The sequence below is a fragment of the Staurois parvus genome, unplaced genomic scaffold, assembly GCF_062004578.1.
Source record: "Staurois parvus isolate SC_StPar_1 unplaced genomic scaffold, SC_StPar_1.0 ptg000154l, whole genome shotgun sequence".
In the NCBI taxonomy this organism is placed as follows: domain Eukaryota; kingdom Metazoa; phylum Chordata; class Amphibia; order Anura; family Ranidae; genus Staurois; species Staurois parvus.
In genome coordinates this window covers 22,249,607-22,264,488 of record NW_028317950.1, presented here as the reverse complement: position 1 = coordinate 22,264,488, position 14,882 = coordinate 22,249,607, and the positions used below count along the sequence as shown (strand labels likewise).

The following is a 14,882-nucleotide window of genomic DNA, read 5'->3' as shown; positions in this document are numbered from 1 at the left end:
AGATGTAACGGTAAAACATTAAGCATTAGTGCCGATTTAAAATCCAGCAATACACTGTCTCAACCCGCTCTGCATATTCCCCAGTTGCATCTTCTTGTTTGGAACTGTGCTAAAAAATGTAGGAGGTCAATCTACTGACAGCCTAAAGATTTAATGCTGCTCAGAGGCTCTGGGCTTTAGCAAAGTGGCAGTCATCAGCAAGAAGAAATCAGGAAGAAAGCTGGAGACAATTTACAGCACACACTAAATTTTGGTAGCATAATAATTAATGTAGAATGTATTTTCCTTGCTAAAGAACATTATTTTTTATCACGTTGTCATGGGTAAAGTTCCACTTTAATATTAGCCTAGTACTGTGCAATGCAGCAGAGCAAGAACTGATCTGTACTGTGCTGCCCCTCCCCCCTAGAGGGTGGCGGTGCAGTTGATTATAGAAAACCAAAGTCAGGAAAGATCAGGTATATTTGCCAGCTGCAAGTAAACATGCATTTAATCATTTTTAAGTGGTATGTCTGTCGGGAGCTCAGCATCAACCTATTTTTTGACAATTTCAAACCCTTACAGCTGCTGAGCAGTGGCAAAGGAATACATTCAGCTTGGGTCTTCGCCACCACGCAGTGTTCAACACAATGTTTAAAATTGGCACGAAGGCAGACTCCAGTATATTGAGAATTGATATTGCTGTCCCTGAGGGATTGCTCCAGTAGGAACATTTGCTGTGGTGAGCAATAGGAATGTCAGAATATGCAGTGTAAGTGCTAGATGTTTATCTTTGTCTGGCATCTATGTGTACAGTCACGTAGGTGTCAAACAGCAAAAAAACTGCAGACATGAGACTGGCTGAAGAGATCATTGCTAGAAAAGGAAAGACCACTCACAAGTCTTTCCACTGTGTATCTCCATCTCATGTTCTACCAACATCTAAAAGTATCACTTCCCAACAGGAATACCAGAATGGTGTGCTTTACATGCAGGCTTACCATTGGCTCGGAGGACATCTTTGGCTGCCAATACTCCAGTACTAGAGAAAAAGGAAAAACAGAATACACATTGAATACATATTTAAAAACAGATTTTCCAGAGTACCTTTTAGCTGGTTTGTGGTCGTTTAGACCCCGCACGCTGCCATCTAATCATGTCATAATCAGGATTTACAAAGTGGAATAGATGAACTGTAATTCCTGTAGACTTACCTACTGGCATAGGGTAACCTCACAACAAGCAGCGATGGGATGCTCTCATTCAGTCTCAGCTCTAGTAGGGTGGACTGATCCACGTGAAGTGGGCTGACACCCAGTTTCTCCTTAAGGTAGGTAAGAAGGATGTTGGCAGCATACCAGTCTACTGAAGGAAGCACCAGGGAAGAGGGCGAGGATTCCATAATGCTCTGTAATTTGGAGTATACATGGAATTATTATTATTATACAGGATTTATATAGCGCCAACAGTTTGCTCATCGCTTTACAATATAACGGGAGACAATACAGCAACAATACAGTTCAATACAAGAGGGTTTGGAGGGCCCTGCTCCTCGGAGGAATTAAAGAAAATTCCCCACCAGTCCCAAAACCAGAGAGTCAGCCTTCATTCCACAGCTGGAGCAGATCATGGTAGCTGCAGAGACCTTTAGTTTTAAAAGCAACAACTAGATTTCCCATGCTTTATGGCAAACTTGTCATGAGAGAAATATGCAGGATCCCCTTTCTGAAAATGCTAGTTGTCAGGTTAATCTGGCCCTGGTGACTCAAGCATGCAGTCAGTGAATCAGAACCCCTCATATGTTTACCTGTTTTGAGTCGAAGACTCCGAATCACAGACACCATTTGACAAGCGTGACAGCCAGGAGACTAGCAATTCCATAAGACATTGTTAGCAAAGTAAAGTCTATGTATTTCATACTTCCCCCATCAAACACATTGTCACTCTAGGGAGACTGCATATGTAGAATTTCATGTCAGTCCTCCCTGCACTTCACACGCTGTCGCATTTAAGTAATGCAAACAGACGTGGACTAATTAAGGGATTTTGCACATCCTCATTCCCAGTTTGATCGAAGGTATATTAAAAAAAAAAACACAGGCACAGCAGCCTACCTAGCCTCAGCTGTTTTTTGCATTAGAGTTTTGAACCCTTTGTTTAAAGAGAGGTGAACGCGCAGTGGCTGCGCAAGCAGGACTAAGGTCAGCCATAGGTGGATCGAAATTCAGCCGGTTCAGCAGGGACTGGACAAATTTCGATCCGTGTATGGTTAGGCTGGTTATGATCTATCGATCGACTTGTGTGCAACAAGCCTGTTGGGAAATTTTCTCTTGATCAGCGCTGGCTATAACTGATGAGTGTATTCTGATGGCAGAAAAGTCTACCTGCTGTCAGAATACATTACTCCAGCAAGAAGTATTCCCCCATCGACAGAGTCATCGACATGGAGGAAAAGAAATGTAATCTCCAAACACGAAAAGGTTTCTTCACAGTGAGAGCTGTGAAAATGTGGAATAGACTCCCTCAAGAGTTGGTTCTGGCCAGCTCAGCGGATTGCTTTAAAAAAGGCCTGGATTATTTCCTACACAGAATACAACTGGATACTAGGTAAAGTTGATCCAAGGAATATCAGATTGCCTCTTGGGGGATCAGGAAGGAATTTATTTCCCTGCAGGAGCAAATTGGATTGTGCTTTTCTGGGATTTTTGCCTTCTTCTGGATCAACTGTGGGTATAGGATAATTGTTTTTTTTATGGTTGAACTGGATGGACTTTTGTCTTTTTTCAGCCAGACTAACTATGTGTCATTTTCATTCATTCAACCCGCTGGTTGAATGTAAAAAAAACAAACAAAAAAACAAAAAACTGACTGGACTGACTACAGTGACTGACTTGACTGACTACAGCCAGCCTAAATCAATGCTATAACATAGATATGCCATATATATCATATGCGAAGGTTAATAAAAATAAAATAAAAACCTTCTACAGACTGATCTTGATGGCTGTAACATTTACATTAAATTATAACTAGAAGGCAAAACATTTTTTTTTCCATTTTGGATAGAGTAAGGGAAGGTTATAAACCCATCACCTTTTTTTTTTTGCCATCTGTGTCCCATTGTGGAGATCTGTCTTCACTTCCTGTCTAAAAGCCAAAACATGAAGCGAGAGGAAATCTGTTCAAATTAAAGAGAATTCTTTGGAGACCCCCAGGTCACCAGAACTAGTATCCTCATTGGAAGATATCGCTGCTATTACTTTTCTGGGGACAACCCAAAATTTGGGATTTCCTTTTACTTTCAATGATAACGGTAAACAGGACAAATAGAGAGGGTGAATCTCCCTAATTGGGACACAGGTGGCAATAAAACCCTGACAGGGGTCTCTTTAGTTATACTTTAACTTTCACATGCCTGCAGCAGCCTCTGATTAGGCCCCATTAGGCCTGAATTCCAGGTTTAACCTACTTGCAAAGGTCTGGCACTTCGTGTTAGTGCTAAATCTTGCCTGTCTCTTCCAACCATTCTTACAGGCCAGTGACCCGGCCTTCAATGTGAAGGGCCAATAGGAATATGTATAACGTGGACATGGCAAGCTTTGCCTACCCAGAAGTGCTCCAAATTTGGCAATAACAGAAATGTTTTGGAGGCTGCTGCAGGTATTTGCAGGTATTTGCAGGCATCCCTATCTATCTGCACTTTACACCAGCATGTGTCAAAACCATCATTCACTGCTTTAGAAATATGACCTGCAACAGCACAAACATATACAGGTAGTTTGCACTTACTTCTAGATTGGGAAAAGCATTGTCCTGCTTGTTGCCATAGACTCCTCCAAAAGCTGTAAAGTCTTCAATGCTTAACTAAAAAATAAAAGATTTATGTGACAGTCGTACAGAGGAGAAAAGACAGCAGATAACACTCAAACATAGCTGCGAAGTGTTAGGGCTGGGACCTGCCATCTACAGGTCTTAAACAGCTGACCTATGGTAACAATCCTTACAAATGCACTGTAGACAGATAGAATCCTACGTAGAAAGGATGTTCTTACTTTTTGGTTCTAAAAGACAAGTAAACTAATAGCAGAACTGCATGTTTCCTCATTATCAAGGCCTGATCTATCTGTGGTTGTTACATAATCTTTAAAAAAGGTAAAGAGTGGGAACTGAATCCCATGTTGACCGCTTTCCCGCCGCCCTATAGCAGAAATACAGCTACAGGGCGGCAGAGGTTCGCAAAATCATATATGTATGATTTTGCATTTCCAGGTAGGGGGCGCATGCGTGCCCTACCCGCATCGCCATTGGCGGCCTCACCTATTGATCACCAGGTCCCGGCCAGTGATTCCCCGCCGGCACCTGGCGATCACCGTGCATCACCAACGGGGGAGAGATCTGTATGTAAAAAAAAAAACAAATACAGATCTCTCCCCTGTCAGCTCCTGCACACTGCTTTTGTATGGCTCTGCATTTTAAATTTTAAATTTTCATTTTACATTTTTTTCACTGGACTTGTTTAATAGCAAAAAGTCAAAAATATAGTTTCTCAAAATGTCTTTTTTTTTTTTTTTTTTTAATAGCGCAAAAAAAACACAAACAAAAAAAAACGCACAGGCGATCAAATACCATCGAAAGAAAACTATTTGTGAGGAAAAAAAAAGGACATAAATTTCATTTGGGTGCAGCGTTTCTTGACCATGCAATTGTCAGTTAAAGTAACGCAGCGCCGTATCGCACAAAATGGCCTGATCAGGAAGGGGGGTAAATCCTCTGGAGGGCAAGTGGTTAAAAACTACAGTATCTCACAGAAGTGAGCCCACCCCTCACATTTTTGTAAATATTTTATTCTATCTTTTCATGTGACAACACTGAAGAAATGACACTTTGCTACAATGTGACGTAGTGAGTGTACAGTTTGTATAACAGTGTAAATTTGCTGCCCCCTCAAAATAACTCAACACAGCCATTAATGTCTAAACCGCTGGCAACAAAAGGGAGTCCACCCCTAAGTGAAAATGTCCAAATTGGGCCCAAAGTGTCAATATTTTGTGTGGCCACCATTATTTTCCAGCACTGCCTTAACCCTCTTGGGCATGGAGTTCACCAGAGCTTCACAGGTTGCCACTGGAGTCCTCTTCCACTCCTCCATGATGATATCACGTAGCTGGTGGATGTTAGAGACCTTGCGCTCCTCCACCTTCCATTTCAGGGTCTTGTCAATCTTCTTACAGCCTAGGCCATCTTTATGTAGAGCAACAATTCTTTTTTTCAGATCCTCAGAGAGTTCTTTGCCATGAGGTGCCATATTGAACTTCCAGTGACCAGTATGAGAGAGTGAGAGTGACAACACCAAATTTAACACACCTGCTCCCCATTCACACCTGAGACCTTGTAACCCTAACGAGTCACATGACATCGGGGAGAGAAAATAGCTAATTGGGCCCAATTGGGACATTGTCACTTAGGGGTGTACTCACTTTTGTTGCCAGCGGTTTAGACATTAATCCCTGTTAAGTTATTTTGAGGGGACAAAAAATTTACACTGCTACAATGCAAAGTAGTCAGTGTACAGCTTGCATAACAAAGTGTCATTTCTTCAGTGTTGTCACATGAAAAGATAGAATAAAATATTTACAAAAATGTGAGGGGTGGGCTCACTTCTGTGAGATGCTGTACATACAGAAGAATCTGACAAAGGACTGGATAACCTCAGGTGTGCTCAAAATGCATATGGGGACTTCCATAGGTCAGTAAGGCCCATTGGTTGTGCACAACAGGTGGGGTGTAGAGTCAGAACAGGATCTGGTTTTAATGTCATTGCACTTTCAACCACCTAATCTTCCTCCAAACATGTTGCCCTTTGTGCATGGAACCTCGCCAGAGACTCCTACTTGCCCAAAATAACGGTTAGTAAAGCAGAAGACCTTGTGTAATAGCATACATATATTACCTTATCTTGGAGGAAAAGCAGGACATTCCGGGGTCCACTATTCAGTGCAGAGTCCAAGTACTGACCCAGTTGGCGATCAGATGTCACATGACCTCCGTGCGTGTTGGGCTCGTCGTTCCACAGGGAACTGTCAGATAATTGAGCAAACAAGTATAATAAACAGTTTTCATAAAGCACCAGACTAAAAATGCTGTACGAAAGACTCCACAATAATTTTATTCAACAAAAATGAGACTTTTCTAGCAAATTGAAATTTAGAAAATCTGCTATTTACCCAATTCCTGATTCAATTCACCTCTCTCTACAAGGAAGAGGCAACCTCTAACAGTCTCTAGTAATATGGAATCAGCCTCCAACAGCCCACTTTCAGGAAGAGGCAAGTCCTCGAAACGTGTCAGTCTATTGGATGTCTACACTCCCTATTGCGGACTGTTACTCAGCGTGGTGTTGACCCAGCTGTTCTTTTATGATGTGCCTTGACTTTGTTGTTTGTGAGTACAACACCTACTTTATTTCTTATTAAACATTTTTTATGGTAATGCACTAGGCCTGTGCGCCCTCTGTTTGTTCTTTCCTCATTCAGTATATTTGGATTTCCCCGGTCTATTGAGGGCAGCAAGGTGTGCATGTTCCAGGACATTCTCAATGTGGTTGTAACCTGCAATGAGTCCTACCCAAGCACAGGAGCATTTGTGTTTGCTGGTTCTAACAGCCCACTGTTACCTGAAAGCAGTTTAAAGCTAGCCATAAATACACTATGTCGATTTCTTTTGTTCAGCCTGCAGGCAGAACAAGAGAAAATTACTGGATTCCATCATCCATGCTAAATAGCATGAATGGACGAATCTGCAGTGCCAGCTGCTGTATTGACGCAACTGCAGTACTCACAGTTGCCTGAACAAGAACCTAGACTTTATCCAATAGAATGAAATCTCTGTATGACCCTCAATTTTTCATTCCATTCAACTTTCGTACAGCTGGGTGGTGCCAACAAAGCTACCCACAGTTTGAATTTCAGCCAATTCGGAAGGAATTTGAACTGTGTATGGCGAATTACAGTCTCTTATATCCAAGCAACAGCCTTTAGTATGACTGATGATACAGTAAAGCCTAGTTACAGCAGGTTTTCAGCAAGCATGCACGTTGAGGTGGGCACTGATTCTGTCTCTTGCAGTTTTTTTGATTACCAGAAGGATTTTTTTTTTTTTTTTTTTTTAATTCCAATGGGGTCTTTACATTGAACTACCACACCGCAACCGCCATAGCCATGTCTGCGGTCCAGTCCAATTGACTTCAAGGGAAAAGTTGGTGTGGCCTGTCAAACTCGACAAGCCAAATTAAAAGTGCACTGTTGCGGCATGCAGCATTGCAACAATGTAAACAGTCCATGTGGCATTGTATGTGGGCAGTTGGGAGGGGGAATGGTGAAAACATGACTCACCTATTTTTACCACCCCCTCCTCTGGCTATCTGTGTGAACAAGTTTAATAAAAAGGTGCCTACATGCTTCTCTATCATACCAGAGTAAATGGGGATTTCTTTTTTCTACAGTGTACAGACTGCAAAGCTAGTGTGCCATATGGTAATGGCACATGATCCACTCATTTTCCAGGAACTGCAGTAGTTCAAAAAGCTACATCACAAGACTATTACAAAGGATATGTTGTATCCAGCACTGCACAATGGAAAACATTTACAGAATGGCTGGAATGGTGATTTCTGGGCAAATAATTACTATGTAACGATACAATGCACACAATGTTTCTGTCTGACTTTGGTGGATCTACTCATAAAAACTGGAGACACATTGGATAAAATATATTACCATTACCGAATCAGTGGCCTTTTACATTTTTTGATTGGATTATAGTGGAAGACAAGGCCAATATTAAACTAAAAGCGCTGAGCAAACTGTTGGAGCTATATAAATACTGTATAATAATTCGTAAAAATATTCCCTGCTTCCTCCTCATACCAATTCTGCATTTAATTAAAAAAAAAAAAAAAGGGATCTGTGTACATATGTATTTTTGATCTGCTCTGGTCAGGTCCAGCTCCCCTGTGTCAATGAACAACTGCTATAGGGGAGAGGAGGGAGTTCAGACATTTGCTGGGCCATAAGAGCCTATAGGAGATGCCATAACTCTGGGAATTCACATTTCAAATGCTGATTACTCCCTTAGGCAAGGTTCACACCTATGCAATTTGCGTTGATCTGTTTCTGCAGTGCTTTTTGCGGTTTTTTTGCACATGCGTTTTTTCCCCCCAACTTGTTGCTGGGCAGAATAAAAACCCATAATAAAAAAGTCCCTGACCCTTTCCAAAAAAGCACCAGGTGAAAAAACAGAAATGTGAACCTGTCCCAAAGGAAATCATGTTAAATGGACTGCTGTGTGTTTCTGCAAAATGCAATGAAAAACGATAGGTGTGAACCTAGACTTACACAGGGGAGATGGAACTGCAGGATCGTGTGAGCGTACTGATGCAGATTAAAAATAAGTAAACAGGTCATTTTATACAGGGTATGCAGGATAGGTAGGCGGAGGAAACATTTTTAAGAATAGTTACCCCCCCCCCCTTTTTTTCTTCCTTGCTTCTTCAAGATTCAGTTAGCTAATGACCCTATGAGACACCTCCCCCCCCCCCCCACGGCAGGGAGTGAGTGGGAGTCCACCAAGCCATACAGACCATAACATATGTCCTGATAAACGTTATTTTCTTGTTGAATGTAACAAGGTCGTTTTTGTAAGCATCCTTAAGTTCCACATGGGATCTAATTCTGTAATTTGCTCAAATAACTGATAATTACTTTAGATTGTTGTTTAATTTGCAACCTATTTGTAACCATTATGACTGGCCATAGCTAGCCAAGAACTGGATGCTATACTTGTTTGAACCTTTGTAAAATCTTCTTCGACTAAACCAATAAAATTTATTGGAAAAGGTTAGTTAGCATTAATCTTGAATACCACTTTAAATCACCCACGGTAGGGTTCCCTGTTTCTATCATGGAGAATACAGAAGGGGAAGGAGGACCCCTCCTTTTAGATGACTTATAGAAGGAGGAATAAAAGGGAACTCTAGCAGAGAGATCTCAATGCTGGCACCCCAAAATATAGAGAAAACAACAAGACACTTCAATCCCCCAGAATCCTCCCAAAACCAGAGAATTAGTATTGCTTGGACTTAAAGCAGACCTAAAGTCTCAATACTTACCCATCCAACGGTCCTCCACCAATATCTTCATGCTACTCAACTGCTACTAAAGTGTATGTAAACCCTATCAATGAACTTCATTTATTTCCTTCCATCTGGCCTGCTAAATATACCAGTGCAAGTGTTTTGTTAGGTCTGTTTGATAAGTGCCTGACTGCTATCAGTTAGCATTTCACCCAGATCTCTCTGAACTACAGAACATCACCTCCCCAATGATGTGGAGATGAGAAGGTGGGGGTGGGGCATATAATTCTTCTCCTCCTTTAATACAGTGCAGTAAGATGTGTTACCACCTAAGGGCAAGAAGTGTGTTACTGGAAGAATCACCAGGTGAAAATAAAGAGAAAAAAAACAAACAATGCAGCCAGCCCATGCAAGGACTGGTAAGCTGCAATATTTGACATTTTATATGACCCATGTTCTTGTGTTTAGATGCACTTTAAAATTTGCTGATCTATCACGTGATCAAATTCAGCCTCTACATAGCTGATCATTTCCTACCCCTTTTTTCTGCTAGCACAGTTTTTCTCAACCTTTTTTCAGTCAAAGCACCCTTTTAAAATTATGGACAGTCCTGCGGCACCCCATTCTAAAATATGAAAAATTGTTCTAACAGTTTTATATAACGCAGCAACATTCACACATGTAGAACACCCGACATCAGAGGCGATTTAGTCTTCCAAAGCAAATACACTTTTGCACACTGGTACTGACTAGTATTCCATTGTTTCTCTTCCCCCTCAGTTTTTCTCCATCACTGAGCTAATGTGACCCCCAGCACTGATGGAGAGGGGCAGGGGAGGGTCAAACTAGAATGCTGTGCAGGCAGCTGACATCCTCCTTATCATCTGATGATGTCATTGGTTGTCAGGACTCCGGCAGCTAGAAGGTTGTAATAGTGTACAATGACAACCTGTGGCTTTGTGTAACTAAAAGGCAGGCTTGTTCCACCCATTGGCTTGTATACAAGTCTTAACCAATTTTTAGGCATTTTGCCAAGGCACCTCTGAAGAAACCTCAAGGCACCCCTGAAGAAACCTCAAGGCACCCTGGTCGAGAAAGGCTGCCCTAGTACACAATCTCACTTCAGAGCTGCTGCAAAACAAGACCACTCAACACTTTACCTCACTGGCCTGCCTCACCACAGGCTATCCCCACTACAGTTGATCCTGAATACGGCGGCCAGACTCATCCACCTTACCAACCGCTCCGTTTCCGCCACCCCCCTCCGATTGCCTAACGGATCAAATTCAAAATGCTAACACTGATGTATAAAGCTGTCCATAACTCTGCCCCAAACTACATCACCGACCTAATATCCAAATACCACCCAAAACGCTCTCTCTGCTCCTCACAAGACCTCCTTCTCTCTAGTTCCCTGGTCTCCTCCTCCCATGCCCGCCTCCAGGAATTCTCCAGGACATCACCCATCCTCTGAAACTCCCTACCCCAATCCATCAGACTATCACCTACTCTCCTCTCCTTTAGGCGCACCCTGAAAACCCACCTCTTCAGGGAAGCCTACCCCACCCTCTGCTAATTGCCGATTTCCTCCACTCTTCCTACCACTCCATCCCCCACAGCTTTTCCTCCCGTACTACTATCCCCTCCCTCCTAGATTCTAAGCTCCAAGGAGCAGGGCCCTCGAACCCCTCGTGTATCGCATTGTATTGTTATTGTGCTGTCTCATGTATTGTCTCACATTGTAATGTACAGCGCTGAGCGAACTGTTGGCGCTTTATAAATACTGTATAATAATAATACCAATTTGGTTTAGACAAAAAAAAAAAAAAGAAAGCAGACATATTGATAACTTTTGTATATTTTCTCCTGTTTTACACATACAAAAAAAAAAAGAAAAACAATAGCTGCAAATATGAGACTTTACTAGATTTTGTCCAAATGCAACCTAATCCCCATGACTTTACTGCCCTTTGAGAGCAGCCTAGTCTTGTATGTAGTACATACTGTATGTGCATAACAATGTTTCCAGGCTTGTAGCTGCCCAATTTCTGCCCATTGGCCTCTGTGTTATTAATCAGGTTGGGGGTCATATTAGACCTTTCCTGTCATTGCACTCAGAACATGTACTGATTCCAGGAACAGATAGCAGGAAGTTATAGATGGAAACAGGAACTTGTGACTTGTCCATTCTCCCGCAGTCTACAATGCTGGATTGCATCACAGACTAAAGTAACATTGGGCAAACAGCTCCAGCTGTGGAGGATGTAAAAAAATGTTACATTTGACTTAGGCTGGCCATACACTATACAATTTTCTGTCCAATTTTCTTTAGATTTACCTTCAACTATGTAGTGCAAGGGCCTGCCTAATTGGATACAATTGAAAGTGTTGTTAGGTTTGACCTCATATGGTTTTTGGTAAATCTAAACCATAAACCTCAAGAAAATTGGATAATGTATGGCCAGCCTAAATGGGCAGGGAGTGCTTCGCTGAGAGACTGAGCCAGGTGCTGCACCAGACTCTGGGGTGGATCCTGACCTTGAAGTCGGGATCTTTCCCCAGCCTAGACTACATCAGCAGACTTCAGTGAGCAGTACACATGAAAGGTGATTTGTTCATTCTGCAGGGATCACACAATCCCTGACCAGATCTATGGGTCATGTGACTCTCTGCCAATCAGATAAATCCTGATACTCCTCAGATTAAAAAGAAACGAAAATCCCTAAATGTACCCAGTAATAAATCAGTTCACAGAGGTAATTATTATACAGGATTTATATAGCACCAACAGTTTGCTCAGCACTTTACAATAATGGGAGACAATACAATTCAATACAAGAGGGTTAGGAGGGCCCTGATCCTGGGAGCTAACAATCTAAGTTAATGCCACCAGCCAGTGTAATACTTCTGGATGACATCACAAGGTGAATAATGACATCATCTGCAGGAATGAGCTGACCTGACCCCATCATCTGGTCTAATGAGAGGACATGGCACACAGATGACGTGTATAAGACACGAGATGAGGGAGGACATGTCCTCACACAAGGCAGATCACCCCCATTCATTATCATACACAGACCTCCCTCCCAATGTCACCCCGGCCTGGGAGCTCTCACCTCTCGCTGGACCACAACAGGACGGGCACTTGCTGGGAAGACGTCACCCGCCATGGCAGCCCCACCAGCAGCAGAACAGAAAGCTGCAATACAACCTGACCCGCCGCCATCTTCCTGCCTCTAAGGCTCACAGCTCTGTCATGTGACTCGCGGCGATCAGGTGGCATTGTCTACGCCCATTGGAAACCGACACTATCAATCACAAGCAGCCGGGGAGCGGCGCAGAGGCGTGATTGGCTGTAGAAATGTGTGCCTAGCCTCTTCCTGCTGTACAATAGGCATGCGCCGTGCAAAGGTTTTCGCTCTGTGCAAATGGACATTTTGGAATGATGAGTGAAAAATGGACTGTATACAGTTGTCACTCCCGATATCATCTCTTATCTGCGAACATTTAGAACCCTACTGGTTGTCATAGAGTGAAGAACAGCTGAAAATGCCTTCATTCATCTCCTTGGATCCTTCTTTATGTTGCTTAGCCATGCCAAAACGTCACATGACTCAACCTGCTGCTATGGACAGCACTCCACACATAACTGCCTTTATTTTGGATACATCGGTAAAAGAGGCTGATTTATGAACCAATATCATGCTGTTCACTGCAAAAATCAGAACATCTTTACCAACCAAAAGGATGCTTAACCAAATGTTACCACAATTTACCCCCCTTCCTGACCAGGCCATTTTTTGCGATACGGCGCTGCGTTATTTTAACTGACAATTGTGAAATCATGCAACGCTGCACCCAAATTAAATTTATGTCCTTTCTTATGGTGGTATTTGATCCCCTCTGCGTTTTTTATATTTTGTGCTATAAACAAAAAAAAGAGCGACCATTTTGGAAAAAAAAAAAAACAGTATTTTTTGACTTTTTCCCATTAATGATGTCCAGTAAAAAATAAAAATGTCATCATAAATTTAAGCCAAAATGTATTCTGCTACATGTCTGCTAAAAGCAAATCCCAATACATGTACATTAATTGGTTTATGTGAAAGTTATAGCATCTACAAATGGCAGTATATATACACAGATTTTTGTTTTTCATTTTTACTAGTAATGGCAGCAACCAGCGACTTATAGCGGGACTGCAGCAGGCATTCTGACACTGGGAGGGAACTGACTGTTACTGACATCCCCAGTGACACCAATAGTGATCAGTGCTAATAAAAAGCACTGACACTGTACTAATGACACTGGGCAGGAAAGGGTTAACATATGGGGCGATCAAAGGGGTTAACTGTGTGCTGTGTTACTGTGTGTGATATACTGTGTAAGCATGCTGCTTTGTATTGCAAAAATGCATGCTGCTTTGCAGAGCAAAACAAAGCAGCATGCTGGAGCTTACAGGGGAGAGATTTGTATGGTTTACATACAGACTTCTCCAGTCAGTGTTCTTTGGCGATCGCTGGGTGCCGTCAGGGAATCTGTCCGAGACACAGTGATTGACTGCCGTAGCAGCCAATGGCCCCCTACCCAGTATTGTATTTAGGCTTCGTGCTGCCCTAGGCAACAAAAAAATTGGCTCCCCCCCCACAGAGAGACCCTGACAGACACCCCCTCCCCCATGATAAGAGCCTGACATTGACCAACTACACCCCATCCCAGCCCCGCCCCCCCCCCCCCCCACGAGACAACCTTTCCCTACCACTGCCCCATAATCACTGCCAACCCCCCCCCCCCCCCGCCACCCCGGCGAATGAAGACACTCACCTTCACAGCTCCGGACATCCCCGGGAACAAGAGTCAGAGTCTGCAAACACCATCAAGCAGCCTCTCTCGGATCCCATGTGTCCCTTCTTCCATCCCTTCTTTCGGGGGGCGATGCTGCCCCCCTGAAAAAATGCCAACCTAGGCAAATGCCTTGTGGTGAATACGCCCCTGCCCCTACCCGGAAATGCAAAATCACACATATATACATGATTTTGCACAGCCCTGCCACCTGTAGCAGTATGTGCGCTATAGGGTGTCGGGAAGCGGTCTAAAGAAGTATTACCCAGTACTGTAACTAGACCTTTCAGGGCCTCAGTGCAAGAAACCCCTGCACTGACCAGGGCCCTTCCATCAGAGGATAGAGGAACAATTCTATGTTCCTCCTGAAGCCACTGAATGCTGGCTTCTCCTCCTTCCTCCCGCATTCAGCGGCTGCAGTAGAAACTTGGAGAGATCGGTTCCTCTCTATGAAGCCACCCCCACAGCTCCTCCTACAGGAATATATTGCAGCTTATGAACCATTAGATGTGGTGGCTGCCTTAGTTCTTTTTTTTAGGCTCCCCCCCCTCTGTTTTCACCTGGTTATCTGGCCAATAGCACACCTCGTATTAGAGTGTCCCCACTCTGGATGAAGGAGCACAGGGGGTCCATTTAGACAGCAGCATTACCATTTTTTTGGGGGGGGGGGGTTGTTAGATGTACTAGCAGATTTAGATACACTAAGACATTGAAGCCAAACTCCAGCTAACATTTTATAAGCAGTTACAGCAAACATTTTTTTCCCCTTTTGAGATAAAGCCAGTTTTACATGAATACATAAAATTGATCATTGTAATCACCTCCATCAGGGTTAAATAGTTTGTCTCAACCCTAACTGCTACATCTGCAGGAAAGCTTGTTCTGTTCAAAACAGGCTTACTGGCAGGATCACCATCGTGAGAAAAAA

The 14,882-nt window shown here is 43.0% G+C and overlaps 1 protein-coding gene across 1 annotated transcript in view; it reads right to left on the bottom strand.

Annotated features, from left to right (window-relative positions):
• ATP6AP1 (ATPase H+ transporting accessory protein 1) overlaps nt 1–12,385 on the bottom strand; it is a 35,065-nt gene extending 22,680 nt beyond the window's left edge. Inside the window, exons 1-5 of the mRNA XM_089675230.1 lie at nt 12,229–12,385; nt 5,930–6,056; nt 3,769–3,843; nt 1,194–1,387; nt 981–1,021 (exon numbers count right to left, since the gene is read on the bottom strand). Of these exons, the coding sequence (XP_089531356.1) occupies nt 981–1,021; nt 1,194–1,387; nt 3,769–3,843; nt 5,930–6,056; nt 12,229–12,338 (547 nt within the window). The 5' untranslated portion in view covers nt 12,339–12,385. The remainder of the gene's footprint in view (nt 1–980; nt 1,022–1,193; nt 1,388–3,768; nt 3,844–5,929; nt 6,057–12,228) is intronic.
• Nucleotides 12,386–14,882: the final 2,497 nt, after the last annotated feature.